Source organism: Moschus berezovskii, chromosome 11 (genome assembly GCF_049115385.1).
Source record: "Moschus berezovskii isolate FMDL1 chromosome 11, NW_MosBer_1.0, whole genome shotgun sequence".
Classification (NCBI taxonomy): domain Eukaryota; kingdom Metazoa; phylum Chordata; class Mammalia; order Artiodactyla; family Moschidae; genus Moschus; species Moschus berezovskii.
The window spans coordinates 92,519,420-92,537,349 of NC_142470.1; the positions used below are offsets into that span (position 1 = coordinate 92,519,420).

The 17,930-nt window shown below is 41.2% G+C and overlaps 1 protein-coding gene across 16 annotated transcripts in view; it reads right to left on the reverse strand.

The window, feature by feature from the left end:
* Positions 1-4,815: 4,815 nt before the first annotated feature.
* The window catches only part of LTBP1 (latent transforming growth factor beta binding protein 1), a 461,939-nt gene continuing 448,824 nt past the window's right edge, over positions 4,816-17,930 (reverse strand). For all 16 annotated transcript variants that reach the window (XM_055400890.2, XM_055400894.2, XM_055400891.2 and 13 more), the window contains 3 exons: positions 11,197-11,319; positions 6,459-6,608; positions 4,816-5,355 (listed from right to left, as the gene is read on the reverse strand). In XM_055400890.2, the coding sequence (XP_055256865.2) occupies positions 5,174-5,355; positions 6,459-6,608; positions 11,197-11,319 (455 nt within the window). In that variant the 3' untranslated portion in view covers positions 4,816-5,173. The remainder of the gene's footprint in view (positions 5,356-6,458; positions 6,609-11,196; positions 11,320-17,930) is intronic.

Sequence of the window (17,930 nt, forward strand, 5' to 3'; positions counted from 1 at the left end):
AAATAATAGCAAATGAAGCAACTGATAAAGGATTAATCTCCAAAATATACAAGCAGCTCCTGCAGCTCAATTCCAGAAAAATAAGTGACCCAATTAAAAAATGAGCCAAAGAACTAAACAGACATTTCTCCAAAGAAGACATAAACATGGATAACAAACACATGAAAAAATGCTCAACATCCCTCATAATCAGAGAAATGCAAATCAAAACCACAATGAGATACCATTTCACACCAGTCAGAATGGCTGCTATCCAAAAGTCTACATGCAATAAATGCTGGAGAGGGTGTGGAGAGAAGGGAACCCTCTTACACTGTTGGTGGGAATGCAAACTAGTACAGCCACTATGGAGAACAGTGTGGAGATTCCTCAAAAAACTGGAAATAGAACTGCCATGTGATCCAGCAATCGCACTCCTGGGCATACACACCGAGGAAACCATAATTGAAAGAGAAACATGTACTCCAATATTCATCGCAGCACTGTTTATAATAGCCAGGACATGGAAGCAACCTACATGTCCATCTGAGGATGAATGGATAAGAAAGCTTTGGTACATATACACAATGGAGTATTACTCAGCCATTAAAAAGAATGCATTTGAACCAGTTCTAATGAGGTGGATGAAACTAGAACCTATTATACAGAGTGAAGTAAGCCAGAAAGAAAAATACCAATACAATATACTAACACATATATATGGAATTTAGAAAGATGCAGATGAGAACCCTGTATATGAGACAGCAAGAGACACGGATGTATAGAACAGTCTTTGGGACTCTGTGGGAGAGGGTGAGGGTGGGATGGTTTGGGAGAATGGCACTGAAACATGTATATTATCATATGTGAAACGAATCGCCAGTTCAGGGTTGATGCATGTTACAGGATGCTTGGGGCTGGTATGCGGGGATGACCCAGAGGGAGGATAAGGGGAGGAGGAGGGGGGAGGGGGGTTCGGGAGGGGGAACTCATGTACACCCAGGGCAGATTCATGTCAATGTATGGCAAAACCAACCAATATAATATTGTAAAATAATTAGCCTCAAATAAAAATTAAAAAAAAAAAAGACAATATATTTTTCCACTCCCTTCTCGCCTGCATCATTTCTGTAGAGAAATCAGCTGATAAACTTATGGGGGTTCCCTTGTAATTAACTTTTTCTCCTGCGGTCTTTAGAATCCTTTATTTAACTTCTTCCTTTTTTATTATAAAGTATCTTGGTATAGATCTGTTTGGGTTCATTTAGTTTGGGAACCTCTGTGCTTTCTATATCTGGATATCTGTTTCCTTCTTTAGCTTTGAGAAATTTTCAGCCATAATTTCCTCTTTTAAAAAAAATTCTATTGAAGTTGCTTTAGAATGTTATTTTCTGCCATAGAGCAAAATGAATCAGCTATATGATTCATTCATTCATAATCTTTTTTGGATTTTCTTCCCATTTAGGTCACTACAGAACATTGAGTACAGTTGCCTGTGCTATACAGGAAGTTCCCATTAGTTATCCATTTTATATATGCTGCTGCTGCTGCTGCTGCGTCACTTCAGTCGTGTCCGACTCTGTGTGACCCCATAGACAGAAGCCCACCAGGCTCCCCCATCCCTGGGATTCTCCAGGCAAGAACACTGGAGTGGGTTGCCATTTCCTTCTCCAGTGTGTGAAAGTGAAAAGTGAAAGTGAAGTCGCTCAGTCGTGTCCGACCCTTAGCGACCCCACGGACTGCAGCCTACCAGGCTCCTCCATCCATGGGATTTTCTAGGCAAGAGTACTGGAGTGGCTTGCCATTGCCTTCTCCGCATTTTATATATATTAGTGTATATATGTCAATTTCAATCTCCCAATTCATCCCACCCACCCACTTGCCCTGCTTGGTGTCCATACATTTGTCCTGTATGTCTTTATCTTTATTTCTCTGCTGGCTCAGATGGCAAAGTGTCTGCCCATAATGCAGGAGATGCGGGTTCGATCCCTGGGTCAGGAAGATCCCCTGGAGAAGGAAATGACAATCCACTCCAGTACTCTTGCCTGGGGAATCCCATGGATGGAGGAAACTGGTAGGCTACAGTCTGTGGGGTTGCAAAGAGTCAGACATGACTGAGCAACTTCACTTTCACTTTCTTTCTGCTGTGCAGAGAGGTTCACCTGTACCATTTTTCTATTTCCACATATGAATTAATAAATGATATTTTTCTCTTTCTGACTGACTTCACTCTGTGTGACAGCCTCTAGGTCTATCCACATCTCCACAAATGGCACATTATCATTGCTTTTTACGGCTGAGTAATAATGAACTCCTGGAGTTGGTGATGGACGGGGAGGCCTGGCGTGCTGTGATTCATGGGGTTGCGGAGAGTCGGACACAACTGAACTGAACTGAATATTCTATTGTATATATGTGCTACATCTTTATCATTCCTCTGTTGATGAACATTTAAATTGCTTCCCATGTCCTGGCTATTGTAAACAGTGCTGCAATAAACATTGAGGTGCATATATCTTTTTAAATTAATGGTTTTCTCTGGGTATATGCCCAGGAGTGGGATTGCTGGGTCATATGGTAGTTCTCTTCTTAGTTTTTAAAAATTGATACAGCCACTATGGAGAATACTATGGAGGTTCCATAATTTCTTCAAATACACTTTTAATACCCTTTTCTATTCTTTTCTCCTTTTGTAATTTCTATTCTGCATAGATTGGCACACTATATTATCCCATAGGTCTCATATTTCATTTGGCTTTCTGTCTGCTGTTCTGATTGGGTAATTTCCATTACTGTATTCTATCTTCCAGATCACATATTCTCTCTTCTGCATTTTTAAATCTTATAGTACCTTAAAGTACAGTAGTAAAGTACAACAGCTGGCATACAGGGGCTGGCATCCAGTGAACAAGCGAGAGTTACTGACGGGAGAGGGGAGAGGAAACAGGAGCTGAGAGAGCTGAGGGGTCTTCAACAATAGGAAACAGAGGGCAAACTGCATTTGCATTTACGCCTAACACTGATGGAACACACGTTCACCTCTTTGAAAGTGTACAACTCGACAGTTCATATGCAGGGGACTTACTATATTCATTCTGCTATTCATTGCCTTGAGCTCAGCTTTCATCTCAGCAAATGAATTTTCTAATTTTTCTTGGCTCCTCCTCAGAGTTTCTAGCTCCTTTTTACAGCAATCTGCACTTCTGTTGATAGTCTTTCTTAATTCCTTCAGTATTTTCATTACCTCCTTTTAAAACTCAGTATAGATTAGATTCAAGAAGTCTGTTCCTTCAGGGGAATTCTCTTGGTCTTTTAACTGGGAATGGTTCCTCTGCTGCTTTATTTTGCTTATACTGTATTTCTGTTACTCTGTAAGTTGAGAAACAATTATCTACTGTAATCTTGGCGGGCTCTTTATATGTGGGAGTGTCCCTATGTAGCTTGTGTGGGTTTAACACAGTTTTGGCATGAAGAATGCTTTTAGTTTGGATATCTCTTCTCTCAGCATATGCTGGAACATTATCCCCTTGATAGCGGGTGTGCACAGCCAGCACAAGCTCCTGGGAAGGCAGGGACAGTGGTTGGCACCTGGTCGTGGAACTCTTGGCAGCAGGGGCCATGGACATTTTAGGTGTACCATTCTTCCTATGGCAGAAACTAAAATCGAAAAGCCTGTCTTAGAAGAAAATGTTAGATGGAGATATTTTATGCTGAGTATGCCTATGCATAGTTTGTTTTTTGAAAACTCAGATATTCTTTATTAAAAATGATTCTGAAATTCAGGTTAAATAATACAACTGTGGATGTGTATTAAGCAAGGCTTGGGATATCAAAAACTGTTCTTCCTATGACATCCACCTGTTATTTATTTGCTAGGGCTGTCAAAAGTATTAATACTATAGACGGGGTGACTTCAATTTAGTTTCTTAACCCATTATTGACCAGAGACATTTCAATATTCACTTACGTACCAAGTTGCTGGCCACTGGTTAGTTTCTGCAAAAATCCCCCAGTCGATAAAGTTCAAGGTATTGAAGAATTTTCTTCTTTGGCGCCTTCCTTGGCTTGCCAGTGGCAGTTGGCTCCCTGTGTCTTCCCATGAGTTTCCCATGTGTGTTTTAATTTCATATAAAGACCACCAGCCCTCTTGGATCAGGGCCCACCCCAGAGACCTTCTTTAACGGTCATTAGCTCATCTAAAAATACAGCCACAGTATTGAGGGGACATGACTCAACATGAATTCCGGGGACACAATTCCACCCATAAAGCATATAACAAATTTAATAATTAACCTGGAAAAGACTCCACATTCATAGAAGACCATTGGTGGTGGGGTGGATAACTGGTATGCTTATGCTCATTGACATAACTCTGAGGTAGAAATTTTCTAAAAAAAAATGGTGATTTATTTTGCTTTAACATACAGTGGTAAATATATTGGGATCATCAAGTTTTTTAAAAATTTGCTGGTCCTACTTTATACATTACAATACTAATGTAAGCTCATTCATTAGTTCTTCCATTTCAATGTAGGAAAGGGATCCAATTAACACCTACTAGCAGCTTGGCTAAGAATGGACATTAAAATCAGACAACAATAGTAAATATATAGTCCTTTTCTCCAAATGTGTATAAAAGTTTTGAAACAATCACTGCCTGCTCCACAGGACAATTTGGATTTAAAAAATCTTCCAGACCTGGAATAGCATAACCCTGTGTAACATTACTTATAATAGTTTAAACAATATTTTATCAAAGACTTTTGCACTTGACATTTGAAAAAGAAACAGTAGCCAAGGAACTGCATAACCACAAAATGAAAATCTTATAAAATATTTCCACCACTATTCAAATGCCAGATTTAATCAAGCAATAGTAAAAAATATCAAAACAAAAACATAATAATACAACCTTCTGTTTAAAATAACAGCACTGTTCTGCCTCTTTTCCACTGAATTTTACATATGAACAGACTATATATACTGTTTTTTTTTTTTCCAGAGAAATGTCCATTTGGTCTGTCACACCATTCAGGCTCACACTGAATCCTTTCTCTTTTGAGGATATACAACTCCATGATGTTTCCGTATTTCCAGCATTTTGGGTTAGGTGCAATGTCTGAAGTATAATACATTTCTCTTTCTCCTTTACACAGTGCAGAGTATACAGGCTTAGGTTATGTTAGCTTCTCTTTTACTCCAGGTCACTGTCTTTGTCTAAATTCAAGGCAGTATTCAATGGAGTGCAGTAGTTTGGCTTGTCAGAAGGTACAAAGCCTGGCAGACACACACACTTATAGGACCCTTCGGTGTTGATGCACTTGGCATTCTTGCAGAGAGACATCCGGTTGTTCAACTCATCACATTCGTTGACATCTGCAGTAAGCCAAACCACGTAGGTAAGCAAGCTTTCCCATCACTCCAGGAGGAGAAACAATCAACAGTTACCTGAGGCCCTGCCTAAACACAGCCGGCTGCTCTGTGCTCTCTCCACGGTAAACTGCGTAGTCTTTCCTATTACTGTCTGTTTATGCAAGGTAAATATGATCTTCCAGATCGCAAAAAGGTGATTATCCAAGGGATTCTAGAATTTCTTTCCCTGTTATTTGACATAACAGGGACCATTTTGTCAGCTTGAGTTTTTATAGTCAAGAAAACTAGAACTATCCTACTTCTAAATCCCTCTCTGCAGATGTAGAAGAACAGTTACATTGTCAAGAGAAACAGAGCCTCCAAGAAACTTCTCTCAAGGCTTAAGTTACTTTCTTAGATTTCTTTCCACAGGAAAGAAAGTCTTTCATGCCCTTGAAACATGTGTAACAACCTGGGTTACCTATTTTTGTACCACAACAGACTGAGACTAACAAAACTGAAGTGGGCAAACTACAGGAGGGAGAAAAACAGCCACAAAAATAGGAAGAAAAAAAAAACCCCCACAAAACCCTGCAAGTCAAAGGTCTTTCAGCATGGAGGCCAGCAGGCTCATGAACACAGCATCAATTACACAAGAAGGAAAAAACACCCATTTACTGTTCTCTTAAAGGTAAAAGAGACGGCTACATGAGTTTTATTAAAACTTTCTCCAAAATGGAAGTATTTTCATCTATATGTCCCTCATGCTGGCGTCAGGTATCCAGGGAAAACACGATTTGCTACTCAGTCAAAAGCTCAATTTAAAAGAGTCTAAATAATTACCCCAAATGTTCTGGTGTTTCCTCCATATGTACTATTTATATGAATTCTTATGTACTTCTTTAAAAATTGTGGTAAAATATACAGAACATAAAATTAACCATTTTCAGTGGATGGTAAATACCTTCACATTGTTATACAATCATCACCACCATCCACCTCCAGAATTTTTCTCATCTTCCCAAACTGAAACGCTGCAAACCTTTAATATACTAGACTATATGTTGTCCAGTCATAGGGCATCCCAGAAAAAGGATAATTTCCCATCAGATACATATGGTTCTTACCGACACAGGTCATCTTGGCCATGTCCAAGTGATAGCCATCAAAGCAATCGCAGGTGTAACCCTCCTGCACCCTGACACAGCGGCCGTTTTCACATCCATTGAGGATGCCACATTCTTCAGCCTGCAACTCCTCAAAGCTATTTAAAAACCCTGGAAGGGAAAAAACAGGAGGCAGGGAGGCAAGGTACAAATCTTCATCCTCTTACACCATTTTTTAAAACAACATGATTTTAAGGTTATGGTTCATCATACATATTTCCAGTACCTTAAAGACAGCATTGAAATTTAGACAAATATATTTCTACATGATATTAAGCATTTAAAGCGTTACAAACTTAGTATGTTGTTCAGATTAGCCCCACGTTTTGAATTCTGATGTTCTGAATCAAAATCTCATAAAACAATACAGCAAGTAGGTATTTTTTATTTGCCTTTAGTTAACATCTTCGTGTCTAAGATTTTAAGTTTCCCAAGTTCTCAGTAGGGCAAACATCAAAACATCTTTCAGGATGGAACCAATGGAATTCACGATCAGCGTAGGTATTTGTTAAGAGGCACGAGCACTGGAGGCAGTGCTGTTTGAGTGTGTGTTCCCAGAGCTGAGAAAAGCCAGGCTGGCCTTGCCTTAATAAGGTCTGTTTGCTTGCTCTGGCTTTGGAAGGAGTCTTACAAAAGGGCCCTTGGGGGATCAAAGGCTAAAGGCAGTTAAAGGGACTCCAAACATCCTGATAAATGAGAAAAATACATCATACTTCTACTTTGAAAACCCAAAAACTTTTTTTTAAGAAAACAAAGACACTCCTGTTTAGTTCTGAATCAGTTTAAAGAGGGAAAGAGCCAGTTTAGCAATACAAAAGCAATGTAACCAGGCGTTAAGAATATTTTAGTTCTCTTTATAGAGAAGGAAGTTGTAAATATAAATTCATGATGACCCCAAAACACGTGGCCTTTCATCCTCGCCCCTGCTTCTGAAGCTAGTACCATGGCTTAGCTTTCAAGGGGGAAGAAGAAAAATCTACCTAGGGCCAGAACTCTCTAACTGGCCTTTGAAGTAATCTCCAGTGGAACTGCAGGGGGCAGCAAAACATCATTGCTTAGGAAGCTGTAAGGTCTAACATTGTTTTACAGCATAGACTTTCTAAAAATATTTAATTGAAGGCTAATTACTTTACAATATTGTGGTGGGTTTTTGCCATATATTGACATGACTTTTTATGTGTCCATATAACAATGTGGAATTAAAAAGTAGAGCTAGTGAGTTAACCAATATATAATTTCGTTGTAATTGATTTTTAAAAAGCAGCATCTGGGACATGGAATTGTTAAACTGTCTCAGAAATGCACATCAGGACTTGTTCTCTGGATTAGCAGCATAGGGGGTGAAGGGAGGGATGTATATGTGTGCATGTCTTGGCTATACTGTAGAAATACACTGTCATTAATTCAATGGAAGTATACCCCCTTGCTAATACTTTAATAGTTTCGATCGGATAATGAATCATCTTAGAAGCATTATATTAATACTTTGTGTACTCTGTTGTCTTTAATTGAATATTAAGGGAAAGCAGCATTTTATTCATACCTCTGCCAGTATCATTATTTAGAGACATTGCCATTTTTTTCTTTTCTGAAATTTTTACAAAGAGTAGCAAGATTACCACAGAAGGCGATGGCACCCCACTCCAGTACTCTTGCCTGGAAAATCCCATGGACAGAGGAGCCTGGTAGGCTGCAGTCCTTGGGGTCGCTAGGAGTCGGACACGACTGAGCAACTTCACTTTCATGCATTGGAGAAGGCAATGGCAACCCACTCCAGTGTTCTTGCCTGGAGAATCCCAGGGGCGGGGGAGCCTGGCGGGCTGCCGTCTATAGGGTCGCACAGAGTCGGACATGACTGAAGCGACTTAGCAGCAACAGCAAGATTACATGTATATATATTTCCTTCCAGACTGAGTTGGTCTAGTGTATCAAAATACTCATAGCTTTGGGACGTTGAAATGGTAAATATGCATGCGTGTGTAAAAGCATGATACACAACTATATGATTTTAATTACATAAAAATGGATGCTTAGTTGTATAAACACACAAACGAGACTTGAAAGGATACAAACAATAAACTGCTTGTGACTAACGATGACTTTGGTTTCCTATAATGAACAAGTTAACTTTTAAGAAATAAATATCATGAAAAAAACTGAGTAATACATCTATGACATGCCATTTTAAAATTTTTTAAGGGAGAAGAAATACAACTAGCCATCAAGATTGTCAGCAGATCCTGAAAGCCAGTTTGAGAAATACAAGAATGTCAACCTATGGAAATACTTCAAAGTACAGGTATCACAGCAAAATCATTTTATAACTTGTAAAAAATATTTTTATTACAGAAATTAAAATTTGAAACTCCTACACACACATTAAGCAGACTCCCCAAAATACTTCTACAGGACTCCAAAACACCAGCAAGGCACACAGACCCTGCTCTAAATCGTGCTTTCTCCATGTTTTTATAAATGAAATTTTACCGGAACACAGCCTCACCTGTTCACTAATATCTGTCTGTGGCTGCTTTCCTAATATCAGAGCAGAACTGAATATCAGCCGCAAAAGACACTAAATAGTATGCAAAGCCCACAAACTTTACTGTCTGGTCAGCTATAAGAAAAGTTGATCTCTAACTTAAGGTAACACCAGTCATTAGCTCTGGAGAAGGCAATGGCAAGCTACTCCAATACTCTTGCTTAGAAAATCCCATGGATGGATGGAGCCTGGTAGGCTGCAGTCCGTGGGGTCCGCTAATGGTCGGAGATGACTGAGCAACTTCACTTTCACTTTTCACTTTCACACATTGGAGAAGGAAATGGCAACCCACTCCAGTGTTCTTGCCTGGAGAATCCCAGAGATGGGGGAGCCTGGTGGGCTTCTGTCTATGGGGTCACACAAAGTCGGACACGACTGAAGTGACTCAGCAGCAGCAGTCATTAGCTCAACTTTCTTAAACAGAAAGACAGAACGGGGTGGATCACAAGGTTGGTAGAAATCTCAGCCTCTTTTTTACTACCTACCCTGTCTTCAGCAGGGGCAAACAACCTGTGATCCTGGGCTGAGAGAGGAACTGTTTCTCTGTAATTCATAAGAACTTTAAAGGCCATTACATAGTTAAAGCTGGGGTCCTGGAACTGCATCACAATTTCCTATGTTGCTAAATAGAAAATTGATCTGATACCACTATGTTTATTTTTTAACATTTGTAATGGATTTTTTTTAAGTTTTAAAGCAATGACAGCATTAAAAAAAAAAAAGGTACCTAAGCTAGAACATTTCAACATTAAAATTCGTGGCATCTGAACTGTAAGGCATTAGAGGCTACACACACACAAGCATGAGATTGTGTCAGAGTTACATATAGATTTTCCCTGTTATTTTGGATTTATCAGGCAGGGAAAACTGTACTTTCTTTCAATTTTAATATTTATTCTCCCTTTCTTTTTTAAAGTAAATGTTTACTGACCTATAACATATACAAAGAAGTGTAGAAATCGTTAAGTGCACAGTCTTATAGCTGTCAATGTATTTAAGCACATTTATTGAAGTAGGACATGGTTATCTGTGGTTGATTAAAAGAAATAATCTAAGGTGTTAGAAGTTAGTAAGGATAGTGGTTACCCTGAGAGGATAGCTGGGCAAGGGCACCAGGGGCCTTCTGCATGCTGTCAATGCTCTAGACTCACTCAGATCTAGAAGACCCAACCTCGCTGGTTTAATAGCATGCTGTTTGAATGGAAATTTCAAAGCAGTTTTAGGTCAGCTGAGGGATCAACATACTGCACCTTTCAAAAAACATAAGGAAAGAAAGGAGGGAGGGAAACACTCTTCGACTCAGAACGGAAGCAGCTCCAGAGGCAGCCATGAAGCTAGTACTGTTTCTCAGATCACAGTTAGTGTGCTGTGTGCACAGGTGATACGGTGATAAGAAAGAACAGCCTCATTGCATTTTATAACATCAGCACCCTGGTCTGCAGGGTGTGGGCCAGGCACCCGGAGTGCAGTGCCCTCGTCCCATTTGGGAAGGCAGCCCACCTCCTGTCTACTGATATTTCAATTTGTACCATCCCATAACTCATCTGCTATTTGCAAGCTCTGGTCTCTCCCACAGATATATTTAGCTTGTGCGGCTCCCCTTTCCAGGACACTCTCGTGGTACCTTCAGGCATTTACTTTCTAAATGAGATTCCACCTCACACTTGGAAACTCTGCTCACAAATCCAGGAAAAGCCATCACACATCATCATTTCTTACTTAGTAAACCCCCTCACAAATGAATTCTAAAAATTCATCTCTGACCAGGAGAGAGCAACTGTTTTACGTCCCATTTAAATGCTTGCAAAGATACAATCAAACTATTAGGAAAACTCTGGCCCTGAAGCTAGGCCACCACTTCATGGGTAAAGAAATGACTTTGTCATGGAAATTATAAGATGATTTTCTGTAAAGAAAATAAACATACAGTGTTCCCAGCAGGGAGACACTTAATATGACCCAGTGGTTCTCAAACTTGAGCGTCCATAAGGATGACTCAGAGGGTGGGTCTCACCCTAGTTTCTGATTCAGCAGGTCTATAGCATCACCCACAAATCTGCATTTCTTACAAGTTCCCAGGCACTGCATTTTGAGAACCACTGACTAAACTTCAAAACCACAATTTAGTTTCAGAGTAACTAAAAAAATGTTGCTTACGGTCCTGAACGAAGTAGGGATCAGCTTCGGGAGCATACTGTTCACTGAAGTCAACCAAGGCATCCCGTCCATATGGCCGCCGGCGTCCTGTGACGGGGATGTTACACAGCTGGGCATAGTCATCTACAAAGGACATGACAACAATCATGACACACCATCATCACTGTTCACACTTGGGTGCGTTCACCCACTGTGTACCCCTGCCTCCCACACACACCCTCGCTCCTGGGACATCGCAATATCCTTTATGGGCGCTCTGCACACCCACATACAATTCATCAATTCATGCTGTACAGCACAATTGAGATTCTGAACAGCAGATGCCAGTAGGAGCTGAACAGTTGGTAGAATGCATCCCAGGAGAGTAAAGAACTGAAAAATCGAACCACTGGAGAGTGCAGCAAGTCTTTGGAAGAATGGCTTTATCTGAACCCATCAGGTGTTTTCATCAAAACATTTTAAATGTATAAAGCAGTCATTCTTACAGATACACATTTTTCCACTCACTAGAAACTGGAAAAAAACATTTCTAGTGATCCAAAAATGAGACACAACCAAGCAAGGATGCTACTAAGTACCATTTGAATGTAGTGGCTACAATTATACTTCTCTACTCAAGACCTGGTCCTTAATCATAACAGTGATCACTGAAACAGCGATAATGAAGTAATGGCTCTAGTCATAATAGCTAATAGTTGTATAATGTTTGCTCTGTGCCAGATAGTGTTTTAAGCACTTAAAACATTAATTCACTAAAATATTTACACCACCCTATGAAAAACTACTATTCTCCACATTTTATCAATAGGGAATAGAAGCACGAGTGGTTAAATGGCAGCTGGTATGAGGCAGCAGCATACTTGACCTCAGTCCGGCAGCTCAAGGTTGTGCAGATAACATTTCTTCCTCTCCTACACCTCTCTCAGCTCCTCTGTAATCCCTGTCCTTGCCTCTTCTGCACCTTAGCTAAACTCATCTGCAGTTACCACTTCTTGAGGCCATGTTCCCTTCTCCATGGCCAACTCAAACACCTCCTTTAGTCCTTCTCACTGGACCCACCCAGCACATGGGATCTTGGCTCTCCATTTGTCATGAGGTGATCACGTTTTCACTGCATTTCATGGTCCCAGGCTCTTTCCTGTACATTGGAGCAGAATTATTCAGAAGATCTAGAAAGGAAAGCTTTAGAAGAGACAGCTTCATGTTCTGAATGCACATTTTACAAAACCTATACTGCCTGAGGACTCATCTAGCAGTTGGTGGAAATTCTGAGGCTCCCCAGACATCAACAGCTCTGCAAGAACTGAGGGCTGCAGGTCAGCCAGCCCCAGGACCGGCTGGATACTGAGGGCAGCCACATAAGGCAGCAGCCACGCTTGCCTGGACCACAGATTGAAGGAGTTTTCCTCGATGTTGCTTCCTTCTGTAACAAAACTAAAGAAAAACACTGATGCAAGAGGGTGATTTCTCAAGGCTTTCTTCCATCACCCCTCCTTAAAGGGGTCAAAGGTGTGTGGGTGTATATGCACGTGCATGCATATGTGTACACACCTACACATTCTCTCCTAAACTGAAAGAAGGGAGTGTGAAGCAAGAAAAGACCCTGAATCACCAGACATGGCAGGATTATGGTTGTCCCTTCTTACAAACTCTCCTGGTGGGAAGCATTCCAGGAACACCATCCCCTCCCCCCCGCCCCACCAAGACTTCCCACGCACTCTTCCATGAAATCATTTCATGAGAAGCATTAATTTTATTAAGGAGAAAGCTAAACCTGGAAAAAGATCCTTGATTCACAAAAATAAAGCTTCAAACAAAGAGAACACAAATGGTTGTCAGTTCTGCTTAAAGTCTGAAAGGGAAGAATAAAGGATTTTCCTGTGAGGGCAAGATTGCAAAAATGTTTACAAGTTTGACACACTGAGGTCATTCCTGTTCTCTCATGTCTTTTTATATACATTTGTTGTACATCTGAAAGGGAGACTCAAGATTTTATACGCAGGCAACAGCTGTGATCAAGAGTAGATAATAAAATTAATTTGTGTTCGTATTTCATAAACCTAGTCCAGAGATGGCTGAGCAGGACACTCCTTTCCAGCACCGGGCGGTCAGGTCTGGAGTCTGTGGCTTTTCCCCTAGACCATGCAGCCTCCACCCTCTAAGCTCTCACCATCTAACATCACAAAAGGAAGGGATCAAATGGGGGAGGAGTGGAGGAGGAATGGACTTCTGTTCCTATGGGATGTTTAGGAACAGCTTCCTGGAAAAGGTAGTACTTCATGAGTGGGATTTACTTCATAGAAGCTATCTTGGATTTTAAAAAGCACTTACCCAAAGGCAGTGAAGAGGAACTAGAGAGTCTCTTGATGAAGGTAAAATAGGAGCGTGAAAAAGCTGACTTGACACTCAACATTCAGAGAACTAAGGTCATGGCATCTTGTCCCATCACTTCATGGCGAATAGATGGGGAAAAATGAAAAGGGTGGCAGATTTTATTTTCTTGGGCTCCAAAATCACTCCAGATGGTGGCTGCAGACACGAAATTAAAAGATGCTTGCTCCTTGGGAGAAAAGCTATGACAAACCTAGACAGCGTATTAAAAAGAAGAGACTTCATTTTGCCAACAAAGGTCCATATAGTCAATACTGTTTTTTCTAGTAGTCATGTATGGATGTGAGAGTTGGACATAAAGAAGGGTGAGCACTGAAGAATTAATGTTTTGGAATTGTGGTGCTGGAGAAGGCTCTTGAGAGTCCTTTGGATTGCAAAGAGATCCAACCAGTCAATCCTAAAGGAAATCAATCCTGAATATTCATTGGAAGGACTGATGCTGAATCTCTAAATACTTTGGCAACCTGAGAAGAGCCAACTCAGTGGAAAAGACTTTGATGCTGGAAAGACTGAAGACCAAAGGAGAAGGGGGCGGCAGAGGATGAGATGGTTAGATAGTACCACCAACACAATGGACGTGAATTTGAGCAAACTCTGGAAGATGGTAAATGACAGTGAAGCCTGGTGTGCTGCAGTCCACAGGGTCGCAGAGAGTCAGACCCAACTTAGCAAATGAACAACAACAAAAACCCAAAGGCATCACAAAAGCAAGCTGTGAGCTGTGTTTGGGGACCACCAAGTGGTCCTTAAGAAAGGCTCTGAATGTGACCCAGGCTGCAAAGGGAAGCAGAGGATGGTAATGTGGGTGGGGGGACCTTTGGTGTTTGCTGCATCCTCCTTCCCTCCATCCCTGGATATGTGTTTTTCTCTCAACTTTCTAGAAATTACTGTCCTTTGCAGCTTCACTTTCTCTAACACATTAACAAGCCAGATGTCAAGGTAGTTCTGGTCAGTTTTCAAAACACCACTTCTGTGTTAGACGTACTCTTTTGTATTTGAAGATGAGCTGCAGTCCCATCAACACTGGGGCATGCATTTTGAGTTGTTTTTCTGGGAGCATGAATGGGTCTGTTCTAATCCATCCATGCTGCCTCTCCCATTGCACACATCTGCTCTCATTCTTGGCCAGGGTCAAGGCTGACAAGGCAGAAGCGGGAGCTCAAGTTCTGATTGTGCTACTTCACTTTCCAGCTTAGCAGTTGCAGGCAAGTCTCAGTTTCCACATCTGTCAGATGGGGATAATTCCTGTTTGCCTCTGTGTTAAAAATGAGATGAGGGACTTCCCTGGTAGTCCAGTGGCTAAGGCTCCACACTTGCAATGCAGGAGTTGTGGATTACATCCCTGGTCAGGGAACTAGATCCCACATGCTGCAACTAAGAGTTCACATGCCACAACTAAAGCTTCTGCATTCCAGAACTAAAAGAGCCCGTATGCCACAAGGAAGGTCAAAGATCTCATGTGCCACGACTAAGACACAGTCCAGCCAAACAAAAAATAGGTATTTAAAAAAGTGAGATGTTACATAATCGTTCATGAATTCTGAAGAACCAAGAAAATGGAGGTTACAGTTTTTCCTCTTTAGGTGAAAATCACTCGAGGCCCTGCTGAACATCTGGAAGTAAATGAGGATTTTCAATGACAGAATGATTGATAGAAATTTTAGTGTTAGCAAAACTTTAAAGGTAGTTGTCAATGGTCTAAGAATTGCACAAGAAATTAACAGCAATGAAAGCATAGCCTCTAGCTGTTTTTAGATACTGTTTCAAGATCAAGAATTCTTAAATAGATGGAGGGAAACTCCAACTTAGTAAACAGAGAAAGACGTCCTCATGCATTTCATCTCAAAAACTAATGACTGCTTGGGAAAATTTGATCACTTGGTCAGACAGTGATAAGGTATGAACAACAACACATTTTAACACCAGACCAACAGAACACATTACCGGGGGAAAACTGATGTTCAGCGGTTGTTAGTATGCCTGAACCTTTCAGGAATGCCTCGAGTAGCCAGCAGGTTTCTCATTATCTTCTAAGGGACCAACTGGAATATCATGGAATTTTCTAGCAAGTCCTGGGTAAGGCATCACCTTCAGGATCTGGGCACATGCACCTTTCTAACATGTGCTGGGTCTCTGAGCATCCCAAGCCACAACCAGAACCCACAGAGCTTGGAGGTACTTTGTCCTATTCATCCCTAGGGTTGGGTCATGGCTACAGTCCAGTTTGGGGAGGCAGTGAGTTGTGGTTGGCTGAGGGCATGGAGCCCAGGAACAGCAGATCTCTGAATTTCCACAACTCCTGATGGGAGCCCATGAGAATCTCTTGGCTGCCATTTCATCTAGTTCAACATGTAAAAATGAACAGATTTTTTATCCCTAAAGTCTTTTTCCTTCTGCAAGATATTCCTTATTTAAGCAGGGTACTTAAGGGTACGCCTTACTTAAGAGTTCATATGGTGCAACAAAGATTGAAGATCCTGCACAATGCAACTAAGACCCAGCACAGCCAAATAAACACAGATTTGAAAAACAACAACAGCAACAACAAATTAAGCACCTAGTTAAGCACCATCCGTTGTCTGGGGCTAAATGCAAAGAAAGAGCTTGTACTTCGTAAGGCAAAAGTCATTTCTTTTTTATTATGATGAACACAAGCAAAATTTTATTCCACTACTTTATGAAAAGTCAATGTACCATCTCTAGAGAGTCACATTATGATCTGGATTGCTTTGTTTACTTTTAAAAAATAATCCTTTTCAATTTATACATTTCAATTAAAAATTTTATGGTAAAAAGCCATTGCTGGGGAAGGGTAAATTTTCCTACTGCCCCTCTTGAATTCTTCTGGCTGGTCTAATAATTAAATTGATACAAGACAGATTAACAGGAGAAAAAAATCAATCTGTACCTATGGAGGTCTCATCGAAATAAGGCCTCCAAAGTAAAGCAGGCTGTTTTTAAAAATCATTTTTACACAAATAGACAATTATTTGTCAAGATTTAACAACAACAAAAAAATCTTAACCTTGAATTCCCTAACTGTGATGGTAAGGATTTCTTTTTTTTTTTTTTGCAAATGCCATTTTGGGGACACTATATCTGTCAGCCCAGGATCTAGCCACACACGAATGTGAAAAGGAGAAGTGGAAATAGTCACACCTCAAACCCCACTCATTGCACGCCTCATCTCGATAGGCACAGCTGTTAGCTCTTGATCAGAGCTTTGAATGACATACATGGGATGGTGTGGGCCACCACACCACGTGGTCTAAACAAGATCCAGGCCATGGCTCACACTCATTTTCCTGGCATGGCAGATTCACATGACACATGGTGCTGCTTTAATTTTAAATTGGAAAAAGAAAAGTTAAAAAATTGCCCCCTGGAGCCAGGAGGTCTGAGGCCCCCACTCTCTATAGCAATAGGAAGCGCATATACTGGCAGACAATCTCCATCTCTTTTGACAGACACATCTGCAAGGCTGGTCTGGACAGTCACAAGTCACAATGCCACTCTGGCATGTGAGGACACTGGGAGGTGAAGCCTCTGACTGAGGCAGATTAAATTCAGCTGCTTTTAGAAGTGATGAAGAGGCTGTATTTTGTTCTCCACACATCAGGGCTGAAAAGCGAGTGCTCTGAAGTTTCAAGTGCATCATTTTTAAAAAAGGAGAAGTAAGGAGCAGTGGCTGCGTGGCGCAGGAGCAGCCAAGAGGAGCTACGCCCTGTCCAAGGTAAGGAGCAGCGGCTGCACTGTGCTGGAGGACGTGAAAAGATACTCCACGTCCAAGGTAAGAGAAACCCAAGTAAGACGGTAGGTGGTGAGAGGGCATCAGAGGGAGACAGACTGAAACCACAATCACAGACAACTAGCCAATCTGATCACACAGACCACAGCCCTGTCTAACTCAACGAAACTAAGCCATGCCGTGTGGGGCCACCCAAGACCGATGGGGTCATGGTGGAGACGTCTGACAGAATGTGGTCCACTGGAGAAGGGAATGGCAAACCACTTCGGTATTCTTGCCTTGAGAACCCCATGAACAGTATGAAAAGGCAAAAAGATAGGACACTGAAAGATGAACTCCCCAGGTCGGTAGGTGCCCAGTATGCTACTGGAGATCAGTGGAGACATAACTCCAGAAAGAATGAAGGGACGGCACCAAAGCAAAAACAACACCCAGTTGTGAATGTGACTGGTGATAGAAGCAAGGTCCAATGCTGTACCTTGGCAAGCAAATTGGAAGTGGTCACACAGTAGATGGCAAGAGTGAACATCGACATTCTAGGAATCAGCGAACTAAGATGGTCTGGAATGAGTGAATTTAACTCAGATGACCATTA